This window comes from Phoenix dactylifera, chromosome 2 (assembly GCF_051530095.1).
Source record: "Phoenix dactylifera cultivar Ajwa chromosome 2, Ajwa_hap1_PhDact_Kaust_v1.1, whole genome shotgun sequence".
NCBI lineage: Eukaryota > Viridiplantae > Streptophyta > Magnoliopsida > Arecales > Arecaceae > Phoenix > Phoenix dactylifera.
Window position 1 is genome coordinate 7,568,889 of NC_143191.1, and position 26,485 is coordinate 7,595,373.

General features: G+C 39.4%; 1 protein-coding gene and 1 long non-coding RNA gene across 2 annotated transcripts; both read left to right on the top strand.

Annotated features, from left to right (window-relative positions):
• Positions 1 to 3,089: 3,089 nt before the first annotated feature.
• LOC103698574 (uncharacterized) lies at positions 3,090 to 7,559 on the top strand. The gene is made up of 2 exons (XR_005514607.3): positions 3,090 to 3,228; positions 6,997 to 7,559. It is a non-coding gene; the product is annotated as an uncharacterized LOC103698574 (long non-coding RNA).
• Positions 7,560 to 10,196: 2,637 nt separating this feature from the next.
• Positions 10,197 to 24,522, top strand: LOC120105136 (uncharacterized). The gene is made up of 10 exons (XM_089929330.1): positions 10,197 to 10,659; positions 10,777 to 10,923; positions 11,139 to 11,213; positions 11,328 to 11,474; positions 12,094 to 14,300; positions 20,809 to 20,831; positions 20,995 to 21,101; positions 21,226 to 21,372; positions 21,989 to 24,158; positions 24,389 to 24,522. Exons 1-10 carry the CDS (start codon positions 10,215 to 10,217, stop codon positions 24,393 to 24,395), a joined length of 5,475 nt encoding a protein of 1,824 aa, XP_089785456.1. The 5' UTR covers positions 10,197 to 10,214; the 3' UTR covers positions 24,396 to 24,522.
• Positions 24,523 to 26,485: the final 1,963 nt, after the last annotated feature.

The following is a 26,485-nucleotide window of genomic DNA, read 5'->3' on the forward strand; positions in this document are numbered from 1 at the left end:
TTTTCATGGCTTCTTCCCTAATTTTTTTGAATGATTATCTCTCATATGCTTTTTGACAATCAATTGTAGGTTGTGAAGATGATTCTTATATCCAATTCCATTCCGTTGTCTCTGATCATTCACGACCTACGACGCTATATGGCCGTACAGCTTTCAAAAACTTTCCTCCAGACTCTTGTGATCAATGATTGTGATCCTTGGGATCCTGTGACAAACTTAATTATCACCTGAAATGCCGATGTCATCACCATGGTGGGAGCAATTGAAATTGACCGTCGACCATGAGACAGACCATGAGACTACTTACAGATCTTGCGCTTACACAACTACAAATTGAGAAGGAATTGAAAATAAACCTGAACTTAAAAATTTTCCGCAAAATGGGGAATTACGGAACTACCATTGACAAGTTTTGGGTTGAGGTCTTTTTCATCGCCAAAGGAAATTTAATTTTTCACCTATGAAGGCGATGAATTGGATTTGATGGTTGACTTTTGATTTTTTGTTTTCTGTACGAGAAAAGACATTGAACTATTAGCAAACCGCTCATAATCAGCTTGCTCATTCAATTAACGAACTATTGCAAATTTCGATCAGTTAAGAAACCTCGGCATACAATTGACTAAACATAAGCTATTGTTCTTTATAATAGTTAGTTGGCCAGACCAGAGTTTACGGATTGGCTTTTTCTCTCTTGGTTTGGAACAATAGAACAAGCCTACTATAGATATACCTAGGGGTGGCAAAATATGACCCGACCCGCTAACCCGATCCATGTTCGACCCGCCATAAATAGGTTTGGGTTTGGCCTAAACAGGTTCGGGTCGTAAACAGGTTGACCCGTTTAACCTGTTTATTAATTGGGTCGGATACAGATTTTAGATGTCTGACCCGTTTAACCCGTTTAACTATTGGGCTGATAGATGAGGGTCATAACCCACAAGATAAAGTCCAGAGCCGGCCCAACTCTCCGTCTAGGCCCGATTTCACTCCATAGCCCAGTTTCACTGTCTAGGCCCGATTCACTCAGCCCGATTCAACCCGATTTTAGAATTAGGATTTAAGGTTTGTGAAACATTGAAATGGCGCCGCCGAGCTCTATTCCCTCAGCCCCTCCCCGAGTCTCCTCTCCTCCGAACCTCAAGTCCACCTCCCCATAGCTATTCTCTCCTCCTCTTCTCACCCTTCTCCTCTTCCTTCTCCTCCACCCTTCCTCCTCCTCCAAATTGACGGTACTCGCCCTTCTCCTCCTCCTCCTCCACCCTTCCTCCTCCTCCTCCAAATTGCCGGTTCTCGCCCTTCTCCTCCTCCACCCTTCCTCCGCCTCCTCCTCAAAATTGACGGTTCTCGCCCTTCTCCTCCTCCTCCTCCTCCTCCACCACCACCCTTCTTCCTCCTCCAAATCGATGCCTCCGAAAAAGCCTTATTCCAGATCCAACGGTATCGAGGTCGTCGGAGACGACCTCTCGGTGTCCTACACCAACTGTTGGCCCTCCACCTGGGAGAAGATCTCCGACGTCCCCCCTCGATATCAACAGTCTCAAGCAACATGTCTCCTCCCTTAGCCCCTCCCCAACCCGTCTTCTTCGCTCCCTCTTCCTCTCCCTCATTCGCCGCAGCCCCCCCTTCTCCTCCGCCGCCATCGACGAGTGGCGCCTTGACCTGCCACGACCTGCAGGCCGCCCTCGACCGCCGCTCCAGACCTCCTCCCTTTTCCCAGTCAAGACCTTCCTTCGGGCCGTCTCCGATGCCCGCACTGCGGTTCGCCACCTGAGTCGCTCCCTCGCCGCCCAGCTCCATCCCGACCGGATGGCAGCCCTGCTCCAGCCCCACGATGCTAGGGCCGCCGGCCAATGGCGAAGAACACCGCGAAGAACACCAGGTCCTGTTTTTGGGTTAATTTTTTTGAAATTTTTTATGATTCAATTTGTTCCCCTTTTTTTCTGTTTTGAACACAGAGTTACATAACCTTGTATTAATTTTGACTGTATTAATTTTGAATATTAATAGTTTTAAACACAGATTAAACAGGTCGGGTTGGGTAAATATGTTAAACAGATTGGGTCAGAATAAATAGGGCTAAACAGGTTAAATAGTTCGGGTCGAATTGGCCAAATAGGTTACTTGTTTATTAAACAGGTTAAACGGGCCGGGTCGGGTTACCTGTTTATTAAACATGACATGTTCAGGTTGTAATTTCTGATCCGTTTAATAAATAGGTCGGGTTCAGATTTTTGATTTTCTGACCTGATCTGCATGTGACCCGACTCGTTTATGATCCAACCCGATCCGATTGCCACCCCTAGATATACCCAACCAGCTCTTTCTCCATGGACGATGTCAGCCAAGTCTGAAAGAAATGCCCAAGCTACCACACTATCTGGTAGCTAGGGATGGCAATCGGGTTGGGTCGGATATAAATGGGTCTGGTCAGATGCAGGTTGGGTCAGAAAATCATAAATCTGAACCCGACCTGTTTATTAAACAGGTTAGGAATTACAACCTGAACCCGCACTGTTTATTAAACATGTAATCCAACCCAATCCCTTTAACTCGTTTAAACTGTATAGCCGATACAGACGCCGAACTGAAGAAGTTGCGCACGGAGGGGAGCCGCATCCCGGGGAGCCTTTCGTTGAGGGAGCATAGGAGGGCGAGGGCAGCGCGCGGCGGTGGGGGCACCGGCGATGCGGAGGCGGAAGACCTTGGTGCAGTCCTAGACTGGCACGTATCCAGCATCAAAATTAGCAAGCCAATCTTCGTCTTTGTTATCCTATCATCGAAGGCGAAGATAGGTGGGAAGGGAGGGGATCGGGGTTCAAAACAACGGCTATCATACTTTGTAACGGCCGTGCAGCCGCACGTTAAATACCTGGGGAACATTTAAGTAATGGACTGGCATGTGGACCCAGTGTAGTGGTCCCTACGCTTGTGAGCCGGCCCGAAGAGGGTAGGCCCAACTCATCACGTGCGCTGCACGTGAGGGAGGCGGGGAGGATGACTCCGGCTAGGAGTCATCTACCTTCCCGATCGTGCGGGAAACCGGGAGTTTCATGGCGATCCAAACACCAGCCGAAAAGGGTACTCGCCTATTTCAGACCACCCCCTCCTCCTCCTTTGAGTTCCATCAACGACTAACCGAGATTTCGCAGCCGATCCCAAGCTCTTCTTCGGGTTTTCTCCTCCAATTTCCGCCGGGAAGAATCGCCCGATCGTCGTCGGACTGAGGTAGGACCACTTTTCTTCTTCTTAGGGTCTTCTAGACACATTTTGCCATTATTGGAGCCGGCGAATCGCTGGAAAATCGTCCGAAACAGGGTTGCCCTGTTTTGGTCTTCTTCTTCCGCGATTCCGCCGCCACCGGTCGCCTGGTTTGACCGGGGTTGCGGCCGCCAGTGCCACCATTGGGTGGGTGGTTCGGCCACCGTGGCTGCCACCCCTTCTACCTGCGGGGAGGAAAGGGGAAAGGAGAAGGGGAAGACGAACTTCTCCAGTCATGAAGGGAGAAGAGAGAGGTCTCTCTCTTCTTCCTTCCTCTCTCTCTCTCTCTCCTCTCTCTATTTCTCTCTAATTTCTCTCTCTTCTTTTTTTTTTCCTCTCTCATGGCGTCTCTCTATAGTTGATGCGGGTAATGGTATAAGGGACTCAAGGGAGCCTAGAGATGATGGACCTAGGTGGATGCCGATAGGCAGTCTAGATTATTAGTCTACTGTTCGATTTTTTTTTTTTTTTTTGATAATCAAGTTTAATTCTGTAGAAAGTGAGCCATCTGTACAAAAAAATGCAGTAGAGCTTTGTGCCAACCTCCTAATAACAGTTAGTGAGTCTCCTTTCAATCCAAGGTGGTCTTGTTCTTTCCAGATGATTTTCCATGGCGCAGGCTGCTACTCCCAAAATGCTCATAGTTTTGCCAATGGAACAGTAATCTCGTGAAGGGTTTGCCTGGCTTAGCATTACCTGTCCTCTGTGATCGCTTATTAAGAAACCAGATCCTGCTTTGCCATCTTCCTCTTTTACAAACCATATAAATTGATCTTCAGTGTTCCAGGGGAGAGTAACTCCAAGATAAAATGATTCTGGAGATCAAATTGTCCAGAAGAATAGGGGTCCCTGCTGCCTAGTCTACACACAGCTCCTATCTTGACTGGTTTGAGTACTCCATCGATTTAGCTTTGGCAAGTCTCGCAATTTTTGAAGCCCAATCAAGTAGAACTCATTTCTAGCCTATCATATTCTAAACCTGTGACACAAGCACTTGACAAACAGCTGCACATCCTCCACTGCTTAAGCCCCCAAGATATGCAAGACTTGCTTGCAATTATCTAATCTAACAACTAAACATCCAAAAAGGATTTCCTTACGATCATATCACAGCATTAGCAAGAACAATTCAAAGCATCTATTGAACCCAACCAAAATAGCTTCAACAGCTAACAACCAGTATCGACCTTAAAAAAAAAAAATCAAAGCTAAAGAACATCCGTTAACAACATACTTCATAAATATCATCACTCAAGAATGCTAATAAAACATAATATGAGTTATATTCCATAAACCAATATCAACTAAAGAGAAATTAAATACTATTTTTTCCTAAGCTTTCCGGTACATAACTTATAACCGAAAGTCCAAGGTACTACTCAACATCTTATACATAACAAAAATAAAATAATGATCCAATAGTTCAGTAACTCTACCATCTCTAGTTGAATCAAGCATATAAATAAAATACTTATAATAATAAAGATAGCCCTCCGAGTACAAAAAGAAAATAATTGGGAATCAATATCGGAGTTCCTTATTTGGCCTATAAATAATCAAAAATATGAAGTGAGAAGTGCGATAGCTAGTTTTGAATAAATTTTCTGAGCAGCTAAACAATGTCATAAAAAACCAAGTATATGATTATACAATCCCTCTCCTAGTCCTTATGATTATGGCCATGATTAGACCTATGATAATGATTGGAATCAAATTTAGATCTACGATGTAAGCCCAAAATCATGCTTAACCATGTGATAGATGTCTGAAAGAAATTAGTTTCCAAATACATGCTCTGCCAAGGACCAGTCTCACTAGCTAGGTCCGAATCCTTGTCAAACTAGAAATTAAAGACCAATTTTTCCACACCAACTCCAAAATCAATTTTTAGCCATACACAAATTATTATATTTCCAAATACTCGTAAGCATTAAACCAATCTAGGAGGCTTTCTTTAAATATTTCCATCTTGATCAATTCGACTAACATGTACAATTAAAATGTTTATATACTTAATACATACTTAAAACTTATTAATTTTTTTAAGGTAAATCAAGCATAATATTTATTTCTTAGTCATAGAATTTCCAAGAAATAACTAAATAAAATTAATTACTATTTTGCTTTCATTTACAAACTATATATTCAAAACTAAGCATGTAAAGATGATGGTTTCAGTAAGAGTCACGATGGATGTTGAACCATAATTTTTCTAATACATAATATGTAAAGTGCATTTATAAAATACTTGAATGATAAAGTACTCACCTAATCCAAAGAGTAATTGGGAAAAATAGTCCTTTCAACAAGATGCCAACGTTACACTATCACACTCCTAGATAATACGATTAGCAGTCAATTAGGACCATAAGGCACTGAAACCTAGGGCTCAAATTTACAGGAGCAAACATGAGATGGCATCAATGAAGAATGGTAACTATTACAATTTAAGGTAGGATTGAAATCTGAGCCTCTTCAGATCACCCAACAAATACAATAAGGTCCTAATTAAATTTACTTAGTTATAAAATTTAATCAACTATACATGAAAAGATACCAATAGAGATACAAAATATTAACATTTACCTGTCAATATATATTTTTAGCATACAACATTCTACCCCAACATGCAAATTATATAGGATAATTAATTCAGATAAAAATGCTAAAAAGTCTATGCGCAGATCCTCAAACCTTAAATCCTCCCCTAGCTACCTCTTCGATAAAAGAGCCCCCACCTTCTATTCCTGAGGACGAAAAGAGAGAGGAGTTAGTCTTATGCATAGAAACATTGTTCGAGAGGAGAAATGATTGGATCAAATAAATTTTAGAGTGAAACAAGTAGAGAAGAAAGTGTAGAGATTAAACTTACGGATGCGAGTTAGCGAGAAGAGAGAGTAAAGGCGGAGTTGGGGAGGGAAAGAGAGCTCAATGCAAAAAGTGAGTAGGAGACAGGTATCGCGAGAGAGAGAGAGAGAGAGAGAGAGAGAGAGAGAGAGAGAGAGAGAGAGCGCAAGAGAGAAAGATGGATGCATGCGTGTGTCTATGTGTGTGAGAGAGAGGGCGTGAGCAATATGGGTCAGCTTGTCGAGTTCAAGACTAGGGATTGGGTGTAAAATTAGCCAGAAGAGTGTGTAAACTAATCTTTGCACCCTTAGGTGCTAGGCAAAGGTGCAACTCTATAGAAGACATGTGGATGATTTGAAGGAAGCACAAGAAGCACAATATTTCTTACTACCAGTTTCATAGCTCCTACCTTATGGTGTTATGAAATAGCTGGGTGGAAAAATACAGGGTGCCTTTAACGGCAAGGCTTAAACTACTAGATAAGTTTGGACTGCAATTTGGTTTCATCTCTCCTCACGGGTCTTGTTGCTCAAGGATTCGAAGCAAATAGAAATTCTAAGCTTGCTCAGGGCAACCAATCTTCACTTTCTCAAATAGTGCCTAACTGACTTCATTTGAGGGACAGGTCGAAGGTCACTTCAGGTAAGAAGTCCACAGCGTTGAGTAGTTAAACCCTAGCTCCGTAGACTAAACTTCCTGATAGCTCATAATATGCTAAGTTGGGATTTTATTCTTTTTTTTTGGTACAAGGATTTCATTCTTAATGAATTGCAAGTACAAAGCCTTTGGCAGTAACTGGTTAGATGGAGCAATGCCCTTCTCTCACTCTCTCTCCCATTCACCATTAGCATTGATAAATGGTATACAACAAGGATTTATTTGTTGCAGGAGAGGACGCAGGAAGGAAAACCATTTCTCTCTCCTACGCTCAGTCAATGTATTGACTCATAACTGTCAAGAAATGAGGACAATGGTCTGACCTCAGGTCTTGTCCAATGGCCTCATCAACCTCAGTATGTTGGCCTCTATGCAAATGACACAACACTACAAGGAAATAGATGTCTACCAGCGTGACAAAGTGCCTCTGGATGTAAAAAAGCATGCCACTAATACCTTCAGCGGCATTTTTATCAAATATCAGACTTAATGCCGCCAATAATTATGTCGCTAATTTTTCAGCGACTCCTTCATATCGCAGCAAAAAATACATATTTTTTAACAGCATTTTTTTGATATTTATCACTATTTTTCGAAATGCTGCACATTTTTTTAGCAGCACATCCAAAATGCCACACAAAGAAATGGTAGAAGGGAATGTACCAAATACGGCATGTATAAGTGTCGGTGAAGGTTAATTGGTGGCGTTCCAAAATGCTTGTAAAACATTATTAATCTACGGCATGTTTATGAAAGCTGCTAGAAATCTCTTTTAAGCAGCATTTTTTATAATATATACCAGTATTGCTAAAATGCCACACATTCCTTTAGTAGCAAAAAAAAATATCCCACATAAGAAAGGTAAAAAGGATATGTAGTAAATAGCGATGCTTCAAAATGCCATTGCCGATTAATTAGTGGCATTGCCAAGTGCCGGTAAACAATGTAGAAGATGATTGTCATATTGAAAAATAGATTTACCGACGCTTTTAATCACCGATGATACCTTTATAGATTAATTTGCCGAATATTTTTCTGTGGCATTTTCATAAGCTAAGGATAATTATTTTGAATGATTGAATAACGCTGTTTTATTCATCCTGTACAAAACTTGTTTGAAAAATATGATATAGTTATTAATATATTATATAATGATGCATCCTGCAATAAAAATTATGAAGTTGAGAGTTTAGCTAAATCCATCCATATGAACAATAATTATCTTAATAATGCTTTTCGGAAACATCAATAGCATCCCACAAAACTAAATTGAAAAATGTGAATTGCATTCTAGAAGCAAAAGTACAAATACTCCACAAAAGTAATAAACCAAAAGTAGTTGTTACAATTCATTACAAACTATGTACAAAAATATGAAAATGGAAAATTAAAGTCCAAAGCAATTCATCCTATGCCCAAGCAGGCGGGGCCTGCAAAACAAAAGTAAATCAAGTATTTAGATTATGATTATATAAATTTGTACACAAAAATAAATAATAATTTATAAAATAAATATTAATAACTTTATTACAAAAGTCGAAGGCCATGCAATATTTACTCCAACAGCATCACCAATTCTTAATGGGCCTTATCAGAGGCTCATTATCCACTTTTACCATCTCAGCAGGTAACTCTCAAATTTGAGCTCCAAGCGCATTATTTCCTACTGGCTGTCCCAAGTCATTTATTTTGATAGGCAAACGCACACCTAGTGGTAAACTCCAAATATCTTTGCATTTCGTGGGGCCTCGAACACTCTTCTTGCTACCTACAGAGTTTATGTGACATAAAATAAAAATGCCAAGTGAGCGGTTATCATGAGAATATTTTTCGAAATAGATTTCACTCACCTTTCCTCATCAACAGAAAATAATCCATTTTTGACATGCTTGATCCATTCAAAACATAATTACTTATGTTGCAAGATTTATTCAAAGGAAGTAAAATGATGGTTTCAATAAGTGTCATAATACATGTCTGATTCATAAATCTTCCAATACATAACACATAAAGTGCACTTATAAGACCCTAACTAAGTTTAGCTAGAAAATATAATCAACTATACATGAAGGGATAGAGGAAAGAAGGCTAGAGAGAGAGCGTGAGAAAGAAGGGACGCAAGAGAAGAAAACGAGAGAGCGTGGTCGGGGGCGTGATTAGAGGAAATCAACGTGACTTTTGGGTCAGCTTTTCAGGTTCAATGTTAGGGCTTGGATCTTGGTTTAGGTTTAGATTGCGACGTAAACGTAAATGGAAGAAAGCTAGAGAAAAAAAGGAAAAAATCGGGAGAGAGAGTGGATGAATACTAATACTAGGTGAGAATTCAGAGCTAAGAGGTCCCTAAGATTACTGGCCCGAAGTTTTGGTCTTCCACATTCATTGATTATAGCTATGTTGGCAAAGTTGTCCTCAAATATATATACCCAGATCATAGTAGCCTTGATAATGCCATCTGCTATACAATGTTTACGGCTTCACTTTGTTTTATTAACCATCACAAAGGGTAACTCATTATATTCATATCTTGGCATAACGGATTTCAGTGAATACAGGTTATATAGCTGAATTCAATCTACCGAAATATAGAAGAAGGATTTCGACAAAGGCATGCATGATATTAAAGCCAAATCATGTTTCCCATGATTTTACTAAAACTAACTAATAGACCTTTAAAAGGTTTAAGTGCAACTTAATGAGGTATTGAGCTAATGAAGGGTATGTACCATATACATAACTAATTAACATTCATGAAATCAAGTGCAACAAAGAATGGTTTTACCTAAAGATTTCTGTCTTTTCATTGACCTTCACAAGGCGCATTCAAATGATATGCTCCTCTTGAATGGTAGTTAAAAATGGACTATTTGGTCCACAGACTTCTAGAGTCGGCAGTCACGGAGCCTTTGTTGTTTGAGAGCCAACTTTTCTATGGAAAAACTTTTTGTCAAGAGTCAGTCGAAAAAGTCCTTGATTGCTTTGCTACAAAAGAAAAGTCCTACACAGGTCTTGATGAGTACTTTTTTTTCCACGAAGACTTGGATTTGCTGGTTTGTGGATTCTGTCGGTTTCTACCACGAAGCTTTTTTCTCCTTGTAAAGTCTAGATCTCACAAGAAATTGTTCCCCGCCTGATTCTCTCTCTTACCTTCATGGATTGTTCACTTATCTCTATTGTTTTCTCCTTTGTTCTCCCATTCTCCATATTACTCTTCACTCGGTTTCAAGTTTAATAATTACTTAAAAAAATAGACACGCGGCACAACCTCAGAGATGGACACGCATCACGCTGCGAGTGCCTTCGTATTCCCATTTAATATAATAGTACAGATTTTCAGAATGGGATCCAGGCGCAATCTCTTTTTTCCTGAAAAAGTCTTGGCATTAGTGAAAGCCATGTAGTCTTCCTAGCAGTATGTTGACTTGACCGCAGACTCAAATTTCCATAGCTCCATGTCTTTATATGAATTGGATGAGAAGCAAATGTGGATCAGACAATTGCATTACAGCATTCACTCCACTATGAGGAATCGCTGCCACTTTGTCACCTACTCAAGGTTAGCAATTTTGTTATGGACATCACTTATTGTAGTCCTATGTAACTGCAGCCCCATCTTCGGATGTCCTTTGGAGGAGTACGAAGCTTTGTTGAAGCTTAGATCTTCTATCCTTTACAACGATGGCACTCCACCACCTACATGGGGAAAACGGAGAGACTGCTGCCTTTGGGAGAGAGTAACATGCAACAACAGCACAAGACAAGTGTCGAAGCTCATGCTTTCGAGCCTTGGATTCTATCAGAGTTGGCAATTGAATTTCGACATTTTTTCCTCCTTTTATGAGCTCCGACTTCTTAACTTGTCCGACAATAGTATTGGAGGATTGCAATCACATATGGGTCTGTCTCTCCCTCATCCAAGTTGTTTCTGCAATTCCAGTTTATTTATACATTCTATCATCTTATCATAAATATTTTTGATTTAGATTACTCCTTTGGGAACTTTGTATTTGACAGACATATCAGGATTGAGAAAGTTAGAAATCCTTGATCTAAGCTCTAACCTCCTTGCGGGAACTATTCCATCATCTCTCAAAAATCTATCTTCACTCCGTTTCCTGTATCTAAGAGTTAACGGGTTCTACAACTTACTTGATATAGAAGGTAATAATTTACAGAATCCTCTACAGTTATTTCTCTATCACGAGACCTTGAACACATCAAGTATAATAGTTTATATTGTTTTCTTAGTTTATGTCAGCCTCTCTATCATCCAACTTATTTATCCAATTTTTTCAGTCTATTCATATTTTCTATCCTTTTGTTGCAAATATTTTGTGACTTAAATTCTCTTTCTTTGGGAACTTTGTATTTTATAGGCATATCAGGATTGAGAAACTTGGAAATTCTTGATCTCAACTCTAACATGCTGGATGGCACACTTAATGGGGAAGGTAATAACTTACCGAGTTTATCCGCAACTATTTCTCCATCATGAGGCCATTAACATATTGAGTATGATGGTTTATATTGTCTTATTGGTTTCTATCTATGGCTCTATATTTCAGTCTTGCTAGGATTGCAGAACCTTAAAGTGCTTGATCTTGGACATAATTATCTTACCGGAGGGATACCAATAGCTTTGGGAAACTTATCCTCCCTTAATTTCTTATATTTGGATCAAAATAATCTATCAGGTTCAGTGCCTTCACAAGGTATAATATTTATTCCTTTAACTAAGAATTTACCATATTCTTTTTTTTTAAGCTCACATATTTCTCCATATTCAAAGATAAAAAAATCATATGCAAGTTGACTGATGGCTTGGCCAAGCTGGATCTTTTTTTTTTCTCAATCTAAGCCAAGTTTGGCCAACGTCTATCTTGACTTAGTTAACTTGGCCAAATTAGAAAACTCATCAAATCCATGTTCATGAATTTAAATCAAATGATATATCTAAGTTGGTTTCAGCAAGTTAAAATGAATTTTAATTCATCATATCAAACATCTATGCTATGTTCACATCATGCATGGCCATATTTAGCTATCTACGATCAATGAGTGGACCATATAAATTTTAAATGGATATTTATTTTATTGTAATTCTCAAATGTTACTTCCCTTGATCATTGGGTGGCTTTAATTATTTTACTTATTCTATTTTTGTATTTCATTTATGGTGTTTGTTTAACATGTGTGACTCACATGAGTCACAAAGTTGACTTAAGTCAAAATATTAGGAGCAAACATGTATTGAGTCACAAGTTTTCTAACCTTGTTCACATTATGAAGCAAAAAGTTTTATGTTTTTATTTTCTTCCTTTCTTTTTGCAGTGCTCAGTGGACTCCAGAACCTACATGAGTTTGATCTCCATTACAACCAACTCAATGGAAGTCTTCCTTCATCTCTAAAGAAACTAGTTTTTCTTCAATATTTAGATCTTTCAAATAATCTAATGACGGGTAATATTCCAGCACGCATCTTCGCAGGTCATGTTTCACTTAAGTATGTAGATCTTTCTTACAACCTATTTGATGGCCATTTCTCATTTTCCTCCCTTGCGAATCTTTCGAAGCTAGAATTTATCACATTTTCAGGCAATGAGAATTTATTTATACATCTTGACCGTGGGAAGTTCGTTCCCTCTTTCCAGCTACAGTACCTCATGTTGTCGCAGTGTAACCTTGATTGGAACATCCTTGCAACACCAAACTTTCTTTCTTCTCAATATGAATTACGAATTCTTGATCTTTCCAGTGGTAACTTGACAGAAAATTTTCCAAGTTGGTTGTTCAAAAATCTGACCAAACTAGAAGTGCTCGACTTGAGAAACAACTCAATAATGGGTGAATTTCAACTCCCAAAGCATCTAAAGACAAACATCTCGGTTGTTGACCTCTCTACGAATTTCCTTAGTGGATCAAAACCTGTAAATATTGGCACTATGTTTCCACTGATGAAGGCCCTGAATTTATCCTCAAATAATCTAAGTGGAAAAATCCCTTTATCATTGGGTAACATAAGTCAATTGCAATACTTGGATTTGTCCAATAATAATTTATCTGGAGAGCTACCAACTCACCTGCTGATTGGTTGCAGTAGTTTGTATATCTTGAAGCTTTCCAACAACAAATTGCAGGGGAAGCTTCTTGGTACAATTCCTAGACATCCTTCGCTTTCATTTGTTTATCTAGATGGAAACAATTTTACCGGAACATTGCGGAGCTTTGTGTCACACCATCGGCTATTACTTATATTGGATGTCCACAATAACCAATTATCTGGTGTAATTCCAGAGGATATAGGATCTGTTTCCATGCTGAAAAGCCTTAACCTCGCAGGAAATCATTTTCATGGTCATTTGCCACATCATTTATGCAATCTAATATGGCTTAGCGTGTTAGACGTATCCCATAATAGCCTCTCTGGGTCGTTACCTCATTGCTTGCCATCATTCAGACTACTACATCTCAAGTTTGCTGGGAATGCTTTTAGAGGCACAATTCCAAGTAGCTATTTCAATATTTCATCCCTTGTAGCATTGGATGTCAGCAATAACCAGCTTTCAGGTAAACTCCCAAGACAGATAGGGGAAAAAATATCTTTAAAGATTCTTGTTCTTGGTGGAAATTCTCTTGAAGGCACTGTACCAATTGAGCTATGCAAGCTACAGTCTTTGCAAATTCTGGACCTTTCACATAACAATCTTTCAGGAAGGATACCATCTTGCTTTGGCAAAATGCACTTCAAGCAACCTCATTCAATATATTATTCATATTTTTCTAGAGATATGTATTCCCTCAGCTTTTTATCTCTTGGAATGCCATATCCCGCCTATAATTTAAATTATATATATATGGACGGTGACCCAATTGAGACACTGGCGGTAGAGCTCATCACCAAAGGCCACTTATATGCCTACCGAACAGATCATTCGCTTCTGATGTCTACAATTGATTTGTCAGCAAACAAGTTGACAGGAAACATACCGCCAGAAATTGGAAATCTAAACGAGCTTGTACAATTGAATCTCTCGCACAATCAGCTGACAGGTCCAATCCCAGAAACTTTCTCAAAACTTGGTCAGATTGAGAGCTTGGATATATCACACAATCGGTTGAGTGGTGTCATACCCTGGCAATTGACTCAACTAAACTTCTTGGGGGTCTTCTCAGTTGCTTACAATAACTTATCTGGATGTATACCGGATGTCAAAGGCCAACTTTCTACATTTGAGGTGAGTAGCTATGTAGGTAATATTGGATTACATGGGCCGCCGTTGGAGAAGACCTGCACATCTGACTCAAGTCCAACTAAAGTAGAAGAAAACCAAGATGATAGCCGTGTGGTGGATGATGCCATCTTCTTTGCAATACTTGCAGCTTCTTTCGTGGCTGGCTTATGGGGTTGCATTGCTTTCTTGTTATGTCATCACTCTGGGCAGAACATTCAAAGTATCTTGGATGGTTATGTAGACTCCTTGACTGACAGAATCTTAATGGCAGCACATAAGCGGGCTCGCATGCAACGGAATCGCAGGTGAGATAAACAGTACCTTGGGCATTTAAGAGAAGCCTTTTTTTGGCACTAGTCCTTTCGTAGCAATTCAAGCAAAGCAAGCTTCTGTTTAGTGTAGTAATATGAAATCTTCAATGCCATCTAGCTTGATATTGCTTTTCATGGCTTCTTCCCTAATTTTTATCTAGGTTCTAGTCCTATGTAATTTTTGATTATTATATCACTCATACCTTTCGACAATCAACTGCAGGTTGTGATGAAGATACTTATATCCAATTCTATTCCACTGTCTCAATCACGACCCCTACCACATATGGCTTTCAGAAACTTTCTTCCAGACTCTTGTAATCAGTCAATATGAACCTTGAGACCTTGTGACAAACTTATCACCTAACATGCCCGTGCCATCTCCATGTAGGAGCAGTGGAAATTGACCCTTGACCGTTAGACTACCATTCTTCTGCGCAGTGTATAAATCTTGCTTTTGCACAACTACAAGTTGGAAAGGAATGGGAAATAAACTTGAATTTTAAAGTTTTCTGCAAAGTGGGGAATTACTACCACTCACAGTTTTCAGGTTTGAGGTCTAATTCATCAGCAAAGGAAATTTAATTTTACACTTATGAAGGGGATGAATTGAATTTGATGATTGACTTTCCATTTTTTCTGTATAAGAAATGACATTGAACCATTAGCTGGCCACTCATAATCAGCTTACTCGATCAATTGCTGAAACTATTTCAAATATGGATCAGTTAAAAAAACTCCGACATACAATTGACTGAGCATAAGCTAAATTTTCATGATAGCTTATCTGGACAAACAAGATTTTAGAGACTGGTCTTTTGATCTTCTTAGTTAGGAAGCGTAGAATATATGAAATACACAACCAGATCTTTCCACAAGTCATCACACTGCCTAACACCTGACCAGCATCAAATTTGGCAAACCAATCTGCCACCTAGTTTGCTTCCTAGAAGTGTGGGTAATTCATACCTGCAGCCCACCTGGCAACTGTTAGAAGTTAATATGTAATCAAAAAATCACTGTTGTATTCATCAGTGGTAGCCTAAGTGTCATTTTTGTATCCATAAATGGATGGACTAGAGTCTTGGCATGGACAAGCCATTGAGAGTCTCCTGTACAACTCTACTATGCATGAATGAAAATTCCCTGTTCTTCCCACTAAAAGTTTTCTTTCTTACATCTTGCTTTCTATATTTCTTCTTGTACCCAACAGCAACATCCGTCACAGATCCAGTAAGTATGGATGATGGGCTTCAAACAGAGTAGAGCTTTGTGCCGAGCACCTAATATTAGTTAATGAGTCTCCTTCAATCCAAGGTGGTCTTGGTCTTTCTAGAGGTTTTTCCATTGCACATGCTACTTCTTCCCAAAATGCTTATAGCTTTCCTAATGGAATGGTAATCTCATGAAGGATTGTTGCTTGGGTCAGAATCACCCATCCTCTGTTATCACTTATCAAGAAACCGGAACCTGCTTTGCCATTTTCCTCTTTCATTGACCATATAAATTTATCTTTAGTGTCACGAAGAACAGGGGTCCCTAATGCCTAGATTAAATGCAGCTCCTATGTTGACTCGTTTGTGAATATTCCATAGCTTGGGCCTTGGGATTTCATTCTTAAAGTATCAAAAGGACAAAGCATTTGGCAGTAACTGGTTAAAAGGAGTAATGCCCTTCCCTCACTCTTTCCCATTCACCATTAGCACTGATAAATGGTACGCACGAAGATTTCTCTCTCCTATGCTCAATCAATATTTTGGCTCATAACTGTCAAGAAATGAGGACAACGGTCTGACCTCAGGTCTTGTCCAATGGCCCCATTAAACTCAGTATGTTGGCCTCGATAGCAGCTCTTCATTCTCAAGGTTATTCGAATTGGTTTCCAGTTCAACTAAAACCTTCTTTTGAGTCCTCTCTTATCCCACTCTATTCAGTTTGTGGAGACAAAGATGGAGGTGGTCTTGGAGTTCTAGATTGAATGAATCTCAACACAGCACTTGTCCAAATGCTGATGGAGATTATTTTGTAAAAGACCAACATGGCATTATATGCAAAGGGGAGCTTTTCGAAATCTATTGCACGAGATTCTACAGAGCATATCCATTGTGGAACTGTGAGCATCACCATGGTGGAAGGACCTCCTAAAGGAGAAAGACTTTCTCTTGATAAGCATTAAATTAACATTAGAGAAGGCAGAGTTGGTTAGGTACTAGTGTGACAGATGGGTTGGTCTCCTACCCTTGGAGAAGCTCTTGCCAACACTTACTAACCATGCTAGTGAGACAAAAATATTAGTATTTGATTTCATTTTACTCTCTCTCTCTCTCTCTCTCTCTCTCTCTCTCTCTCTCTCTCTCTCTCTCTCTTTTCTTTTCCTTCTTTGTTGGAAAATTAGGATAGGTGGAAGACACAGCCATACATTAAAATTAGAACTAGTTTGAAATCTAATTACCAACTCAACCAATTAGCACCATCCCCTCGCGTGTTTTTCTTAGTCCGCTTCTCCTGTAGGACACTTGATAGGGGCTTGCAATGCAAAACTCTGGTTACAATTTGGAAATCCAGGATTTCCCACAAAATCAGAATATTCTCTTGGTGTTGGTGAGAAATCAACGTATCCTCTGATGCAACTGTGGTCTTCAAGAAGAAGTTGCCATTCACCTATTCCTGAAGAGCAAACTACCCAGGAGAGTTTGGAAACTAACTGTTGCACCTTTAGGCGTTAATGGATCATGCAAGTTTCCAGAGGGGATGTGGATGATTTGTATGAAGCATGTATTCCTTGACAAATTTTATCAAGACTATCAAGGTAATAGAATTTCTGGTTGAAAAGATGTGCAGAGGTCTTTGGCCAGAAGGCATGGATTCTCCAAGTCTGGACTACAATTTCCATTCAATCCTCTTCATGGATCCTGTTGCTCAAGCACTCAAAGCTAATAGAGAAATTCTGAGCATGCTCAAAATAACCAATCTTTCTTGTTCGTCTCCCCTCCTTTCTCCCTGTTTCCCTCTTACCTTTATGCCTGTATCTAACCTTTGGTTGTCTCTAGCCTCTTGGTTTACTCCTCTTTGTATTCTTACTGCTTTGGTGATGAATCCCAATGTTTACAAATTAATGAGAAAAATAAAATAAAACAAAACAAAAACTATAGGCTTGCTATTGTCCACTTTGTGTATACCCAGAGGATTTGGATATTGAAATTATTTGCGTTTTCCAGCTTTTGATTGCTGGAACTGGTGTAGAAATGGTTACACTTGTTAAAATGATCACATTAGTGCTCTGGACTAGCTCTTGGCAGTAAGCTGTACTGATGGTAACTTTATTATTGTCGAGTTTTTAATCTGTTGTTCACAAAGTCAAGCCATTGGGCCGGGTGGTGTTCCCACTACAACCAAAGATATTGCACAAGGGTTGTATCAAAGGAACTTCAGTTTTGGAGTTATCCCTGACTTTTATGAGCAGATCTTAAACCTCAGAAATTTTGCAATGCAGGGAAGAAAGCTAGAGAAGGAAAAGAAAAAAGTGAGATACAAAATGGAAGAAAATCGGGAGAGAGAGTGGATGAGTACTAATACTAGGTGAGAATTCAGAACTGAGACATCCCTAAGATTACTGGCCCGACGTTTTGGTCTTCCACATTCATTGATTATAGCTATGTTAGCAAAGCTGTCCTCAAATATACCCAGATCTCAGTAGCATTGATAATGCCATCTGCCATACAACCTTTGTGGCTTCCTTCATGGTGGGTTTCAAAGCCTTCACTTTGTTTTATTAGCCATCACAAAGGGTAACCCATTATATTCATATGTTGGCATAACGGATTTCAGTGAATACAAGTTATATACCTGAATTCAGTTTACTGAAATATAGAAGAAGGATTTCGACAAAGGCATGATATTAAAGCCAAACCCTGTCTCCCATGATTTTACTAGAACTAACTAATAGACCTTTAAAAGGTTTAGGTGCAACTTAATGAGGTATTGAGCTAATGAAGGGTCTGTACCATACACGTGCCTAATTAACATCCATGAAATCAAGTGCAACAAAGAATGGTTTTACCTAAAGATTTCTGTCTCTTCATTGATCTTCATAACGCACATTCAAAGGTTACTCCTCTTGGGTGGCAGTTAAAGATGGACTGGTTGGTCCACAGGCTTCTAGAGTCCGCAGTCAAGGAGCCTTTGTTGTTTGAGAGCCAATTTTTCTATGGAAAAACTTCTTGTCAGGAGCCAGTCGAAAAAGTCCTTGATAGCTTTTCTACAAAAGAAAAGTCCTACACGGGGCATGACGAGAACTTTTCTTCCACGAAGACTTGGACTTGCTGGTTTGTCGATTCTGTCGGTGCATGGCACAGAATGCAGATAGGGTCCTGACCCCCATCTCCTCTCTATTTCCCTCGTCTCTCCGTCTCCCTCTCCCTTGCTTTCTCTCTCATTCCCACCCATGGGCCATTGACGACCTTGGTCAATGTGTCCATACGCAGATCCGATTTTCCTTCCTCTGATCTTGTTGGGAGCCCTCAAATCTAATCAGATTTAGGATACCGAGTAGTGCTAGCTAGCTGGGCTTCTTCCTTATCCATCTTTCTTATTTCATTTCCTCCCTAATCATATGATCTCAAAATTTGCAGGAGAGCAGTCATCCAGTCAGGAAGTCATCTAATCTTATTTTATCCTGTGATCTCAAATTTTTGATTTTGCTAAAAATTACAATCCTCTCATTTAATTAATTTTGATAAATTAATTTGGAATGGTGATGGTTAGAGAAAAAAAAAATAGAATTTAGGGTCAAAACTTTTTTCTCCTGACAAGTCTAGATCTCACAAAAAATTTCTCCGCATTTTCGTACTCCTGCTCCTCCCTTTTACCTTCATGGGTTGTTCACTCGTCTCTATTTTTTTCTCCTTTGTTCTCCCATTCTCCATATTACTCTTCCCGCGGTTTCAAGTTTAATAATTACTTAAAAAATAGACACGGGGCACAACCTCAGAGATGGACACGCATCACGCTACAAAGGCCTCTTTATTCCCATTTAAAATAATAGTACAGATTTTCAGGATGGGATCCCTGTGCAATCTCATTTTTTCTGAAAAAGCCTTATCATTGAAGGATTGAATATGGCATTAGTGGAAGACTTGTAGTCTTCCAGCGGTATGTTGACTTGACCGCAGACTCAAATTTCCATAGCTCCATGCTTTTATATGAATTGGATGAGAAGCAAATGTGCATCAGACAATTTCATCACGGCATTTACTCCACTGAGGAATCGCTACCACTTTGTCAGCTACTCAAGGTTAGCAATTTTGTTATGAACATCACTTAATGTAGTCCTATGTAACTGCAGCCCCATCTTGGGATGTCCTTTGGAGGAGTACGAAGCTTTGTTGACGCTTAGATCTTCTATCCTTTACAACAACGGCACTCCACCACCTACACGGGAAAAAAAAAGGAGAGACTGCTGCCTTTGGGAAAGAGTAACATGCAACAACAGCACAAGACAAGTGTCCAAGCTCATGCTTTCGAGGCTTGGATTCTATCTGGATTGGCAATTGAATTTCAATATTTTTTCCTCCTTTCACGAGCTCCGACTGCTTAGCTTGTCCGACAATGGTATTGGAGGATTGCAATCACAGATGGGTCTGTCTCTTCCTCATCCAACTTGTTTCTATAATTTCAGTTTATTTATACATTCTATCATCTTATCATAAATATTTTTGATTTAGATTACTCCTTTGGGAACTTTTTGTCAAGAGTCAGTCGAAAAAGTCCTTGATTGCTTTTCTACAAAAGAAAAGTCCTACACAGGTCATGATGAGTACTTTTCTTCCCCGGAGACTTGGACTTGCTGGTCTGTGGATTCTGTCGGTTTATTTGAAAAGTTCAACTTTGCAGATGAAGTTTCTACCACAAAACTTTTTTCCCCTCGCAAAGCCTAGATCTCACAAGAAATTGTTCCTCGCCTGCTTCTCTCTTTTACCTTCATGGGTTGTTCACTCATCTCTATTTTTTCTCCTTTGTTCTCCCATTCTCCATATTACTCTTCACTCGGTTTCCTAGGAGTACGTTGACTTGACCGCAGACTCAGACTTCCATAGCTCCATGCTTTTATATGAGTTGGATGAGAAGCAAATGTGGATCAGACAATTACATTACAGCATTCACTCGACCATGAGGAATCGCTACCACTTTGTCACCTACTCAAGGTTAGCAATTTTGTTATGGACGTCACTTATTGTAGTCCTATGTAACTGCAGCCCCATCTTCGGATGTCCTTTGGAGGAGTACGAAGCTTTGTAAAAGCTTAGATCTTCTATCGCCTTTTCACCACCTATTTGGAGAAGCGGGAGAGACTGCTGCCTTTGGGAGGGAGTAACATGCAACAGCAGCACAAAACAAGTGTCGAAGCTTATGCTTTCGGGCTTTGATATCGATTGGCAATTGAATTTCAATGTTTTTTCTGCCTTTCACGAACTCCGAAAGCTTGACTTGTCCCACAATCGTATTCGAGGATTGCTATCACAGATGGGTCAGCTGCTCCCTCATCCAAATTGTTTCTCCAATTTTTTCACTCTATGCATATTTTCTATCTTCTTATTGTAAATATTTTGCAACATAGATTCTCTTTCTTTGGGAAATGTGTATTTTATAGGCATATCAGGATTGAGAAAATTGGAAATTCTTGATCTCAGATCTAACGTGCTCACCGGAAGTATTCCATTATCTTTCAAAAATCTATCATCACTCAGCTTCTTATATCTAAGAAGCAACATGCTGAATGGCACACTTAATGGGGAAGGTAATAACTTACTGAGATCATCTGAGTTCATCTACAACTATTTCTCCATCATGAGACTATTAATATATTGAGTATAATGATGTATATTGCCTTATCGGTTTCTGTCTATGGGTCTATATTTCAGTCTTGCTAGGATTGCAGAAGCTTAGATTGCTTGATCTTGGACATAATCAGCTTACTGGAGGGATACCAATAGCCTTGGGGAACTTATCCTCCCTTAATGTCTTATATTTGGATCAAAATAATCTATCAGGTTCAGTGCCTTCACAAGGTATAATGTTTATTTCTTTGACTAAGAATTTACCATATTCCTTTTTTTTAAGCTCACATATTTCTCCATATTCAAAGATAAAAAAACCTACGCAACTTGGCTGATGGCTTGGCCAAACCGAATCATTTTTTTTCAATCTAAGCCAAGTTTGGCCAACGTCTATCTTGACTCAGTTAACTTGGCCAAATTAGAAAACTCATCCAATCCACGCTCATGAATTTGAGCCAAATGATATTTCTAAGTTGGTTTCAGCAAGATAAAATGAATTTTAAGTCGCCATATCAAGCATCTGTGCTATATTCACATCATGCATAGCCATATTTAGCTATCTATGATCAATGAGTGGACCATCAAATTTGAAATGGATATTTATTTTATTGTAATTTTCAAATGTTACTTCCCTTGATCATTGGGTGGCTTTAATTTTCTTACTTATTCTATTTTTGTATTTCATTTATGGTGTTTGTTTAACATACGTGGTTCGCATGAGTCACAAAGTTGACTTACTCAAGTCAAAAAATTAGGAGCAGACGTATAGAGTCACAAGTTTTCTAGCCTTGCTCACATTATGAAGCAAATAGTTTAATTTTTTTATTTTCTTCCTTTCTTTTTGCAGTGCTCAGTGGACTCCAGAACCTGCATGTGTTTGATCTCCATCACAACCAACTCAATGGAAGTCTTCCTTCATCTCTAAAGAAACTAGTTTCTCTTCAATCTTTAGATCTTTCTTACAATCTAATGAAGGGTAATATTCCAGCACGCATCTTCGCCAGTCATGTTTCACTAAACTCTGTAGATCTTTCCAACAACCTATTTGATGGGCATTTTTCATTTTTCTCCTTTGCGAATCTTTCGAAGCTAGAATTTATCAATTTTTCAAACAATGAGAAATTGTTTATACATCTTGACAGTGGAAAGTTCATTCCCTCCTTCCAGCTACAGTACCTCATGTTGTCACATTGTAACCTCGATTCAAGCATACTTGCAACACCAAACTTTCTTGCTTCTCAATATGCATTAGAACATCTTGATCTTTCTAGTAGTAACTTAACAGGAAATTTTTCAAATTGGTCGTTCGAAAATCTGACCAATCTAGAAATGCTCAACTTGAGAAACAACTCAATAATGGGCGAATTTCAACTCCCAAAGCATCCAAAGACAAACATCTTTGTTGTTGATCTCTCTATGAATTCCCTCAGTGGATCAATTCCTGTAAATTTTGGCACTATGTTTCCACTGATGATGGCCCTAAATTTATCCTCAAATAATCTAAGTGGAAAAGTCCCTTCATTGGATAACATGAGTCTATTGGAGTACTTGGATTTGTCCAATAATAATTTATCCGGAGAACTACCAACTCGCCTGCTGATTGGTTGCAGTAAATTGTTTATCTTGAAGCTTTCCAACAACAAATTGCAGGGGGAGCTTCCTCGATATCCTCAGGCTTCATTTATTTATCTAGATGGAAACAATTTTACCGGAACATTGTCGAGCTTTGTGTCAAACAAACAATTTGTTGCATTGGATGTCCATAATAACCAATTATCTGGTGTAATTCCAGAGGATATAGGACGTGTTTCCATACTGGCAAGCCTTAACCTCGCAGGAAATCATTTTCATGGTCATATACCACATCAGTTATGCAATCTAGCATGGCTTAGCGTGTTAGATGTATCCCATAATAGCCTCTCTGGGTCGTTACCTCATTGCTTGCCATCATCCGAACTACTGCATCTCAAGTTTACTGGGAATGCTTTCACAGGCACAATTCCAAGTAGCTATTTCAGTATTTCATCCCTTGTGACATTGGATGTCAAAAATAACCAGCTTTCAGGTAAACTGCCAAGACAGATTGGAGAAAGAATATCTTTGGAGATTCTTATTCTCGGTGGAAATTCTCTTGAAGGCACTATACCAATCGAGCTATGCAAGATACAGTCTCTGCACATTCTGGACCTTTCACAAAACAATCTTTCAGGAGGGATACCCTCTTGCTTTGGCAAAATGCACTTCAAGCAACTTGCTTCAATTTATTATACATATATGGATCGATATAATAGGCTTAACATGAGCTTTGATGCTCCTGGAATGCATTATACGTATACTAACCGTGACTCAAATGAGAAACTGGTGGTAGAGCTCAACATCAAAGGCAACTTATGTCCCTATGTACTGGATCATTCACTTCTGATGTCTACAATTGATTTGTCAGCAAACAAGTTGACAGGACACATACCGCCAGAAATTGGAAATCTAAACGAGCTTGTACAATTGAATCTATCGCACAATCAGCTAACGGGTCCAATCCCAGAAACTTTCTCAAAACTTGGTCAGATTGAGAGCTTGGATATATCACACAATCGGTTGAGTGGGGTCATACCCTGGCAATTGACTCAACTAACCTTCTTGGGGGTCTTCTCAGTTGCTTACAATAACTTATCTGGATATATACCGGATGTCAAAGGCCAACTTTCTACATTTGATGTGAGTAGCTATGTAGGTAATATTGGATTACATGGGCCGCCGTTAGAGAAGACCTGCACATCTGACTCAGGTCCAACTAAAGTAGAAGAAAACCAAGATGATAGCCGTGTGGTGGATGATGCCATATTCTTTGCAATACTTGCAGCTTCTTTCGTGGCTGGCTTCTGGGGTTGCATTGCTTTTTTGTTATGTCATCACTCTGGGCAGAACATTCAAAGTATCTTGGATGGTTATGTAGACTACTTGACTGACAGAATCTTAATGGCAGCACATAAGCGGGCTCGCATGCAACGGAATCGCAGGTGAGATAAACAGTACCTTGGGCATTTCAGAGAAGCCCTTTTTTTGGCACTAGTCCTTTCGTAGCAATTCAAGCAAAGCAAGCTTCTGTTTAGTGTAGTAATATGAAATCTTCAATGCCATCTAGCTTGACATTGTTTTTCATGGCTTCTTCCCTAATTTTTATCTAGGTTCCAGTCCTATGTAATTTTTGAATATTATATCACTCATGCCTTTCGACAATCAACTGCAGGTTGTGATGAAGATACTTATATCCAATTCTATTCCACTGTCTCAATCACGACCCCTACCACATATGGCTTTCAGAAACTTTCTTCCAGACTCTTGTAATCAGTCAGTATGAACCTTGAGACCTTGTGACAAACTTATCACCTAACATGCCCGTGCCATCTCCATGTAGGAGCAGTGGAAATTGGCCCTTGACCGTTAGACTACCATTCTTCTGCGCAGTGTATAAATCTTGCTTTTGCACAACTACAAGTTGGAAAGGAATGGGAAATAAACTTGAATTTTAAAATTTTCTGCAAAGTGGGGAATTACGACCACTCACAGTTTTCAGGTTTGAGGTCTAAATTCATCAGCAAAGGAAATTTAATTTTACACTTATGAAGGGGATGAATTGAATTTGATGATTGACTTTCCATTTTTTCTGTATAAGAAATGAGATTGAACCATTAGCTGAATGGTTTGTGAATATTCCATAGCTTGGGCCTTGGGATTTCATTCTTAAAGCATCCAAAGGACAAAGCATTTGGCAGTAACTGGTTAAAAGGAGTAATGCCCTTCTCTCACTCTTAGCACTGATAAATGGTCCGCACAAAGATTTCTCTCTCCTATGCTCAGTCAAAATTGTGGCTCGTAACTGCCAAGAAATGAGGACAATGGTCTGACCTCAGGTCTTGTCCAATGACCCCACTAAACTCAGTATGTTGGCCTCGATATGCCAATGACACAAGCAGCTCTTCATTCTTAAGGTTATTCGAATTGGTTTCCAGTTCAACTAAAACCTTCTTTTGAGTCCCTCTCTTATCCCTCTCTATTCAGTTTGTGGAGACAAAGATGGAGGTGGTCATGGAGTTCTAGATTGAATGAATCTCAACACAGCACTTGCCCAAATGTTGATGGAGATTATTTTGCAAAAGACCAACAGGGCATGATATGCAAAGTGGAACTTTTTGAAATCTATTGCACAAGATTCTACAGAGCATATCCACTGTGGAACTGTGAGCATCACCATTGTGGTAGGACCTCCTAAAGGAGAAAGACTTTCTCTTGATAAGCATTAAATTAACATTAGAGAAGGCAGAGTTGGTTAGGTACTAGTGTGACAGATGGGTTGGCCTCCTACCCTTGAGAAGCTCATGCCAACACCTTCTAACCATGCTAGTGAGACAAAAATATCAGTATTTGATTTCATTTTACTCTCTCTCTCTCTCTCTCTCTCTCTCTCTCTCTCTCTTCTTTTCCTTCTTTGTTGGAAAATTAGGATAGGTGGAAGACCCAGCCATATATTAAAATGAGAACTAGTTTGAATCTAATTACCAACTCAACCAATTGGCACCATCCTCTCTTGTGTTTTTCTTAGTACGCTTCTCCTGTAGGACACTTGATGGGGGCTTGCAATGCAAAACTCTAGTTACAATTTGGAAATCCAGGATTTCCCTCAAAATCAGAATATTCTCTTTTTGTTGGGGAGAGATCAACATATCCTCTGTTGCAATTGTGGTCTTCGAGAAGTTGTCATGCACCTTTTCCTGAAGAGCAAACTACCCAGGAGAGTTTGGAAACTAACTGTTGCACCCTTAGGCGTTAATGGATCATGCAAGTTTCCAAAGGAGATGTGGATGATTTGTATGAAGCATGCATTCCTTGACGAATTTTATCAAGTCTATCTAGGTAATAGAATTTCTGGTTGAAAAGATATGCAGAGGTCTTTGGCCAGAAGGCATGAATTCTCCAAGTCTGGACTACAATTTCTATTCAATCCTCTTCATGGATCCTGTTGCTCAAGCACTCAAAACTAATAGAGAAATTCTGAGCATGCTCAAAATAACCAATCTTTCTAGTTCCTCTCCCCTCCTTTCTCCCTGTTTCCCTCTTACCTTTATGCCTGTATCTAACCTTTGGTTGTCTCTAGCCTCTTGGCTTACTCCTCTTTGTATTCTTACTGCTTTGGTGATGAATCCCAATGTTTACAAATTAATAAGAAAAACAAAATAAAACAAAATAAAAGCTATAGCCTTGCTATTGTCCACTTTGTGTATACCCAGTGGATTTGGATATTGAAATTATTTGCATTTTCCAGCTTTTGATTGCTGGAACTGGCGTA

Excerpts from the sequence above, each read along its gene's own strand:
- LOC120105136 (XM_089929330.1), top strand. The coding sequence starts at position 10,215 with ATGTCTTTATATGAATTGGATGAGAAGCAAATGTGGATCAGACAATTG. Across the intron at positions 10,660-10,776 it reads AGGATTGCAATCACATATGG|ACATATCAGGATTGAGAAAG; the intron begins GTCTGTCTCTCC and ends TGTATTTGACAG. Across the intron at positions 11,214-11,327 it reads TGGCACACTTAATGGGGAAG|TCTTGCTAGGATTGCAGAAC; the intron begins GTAATAACTTAC and ends TCTATATTTCAG.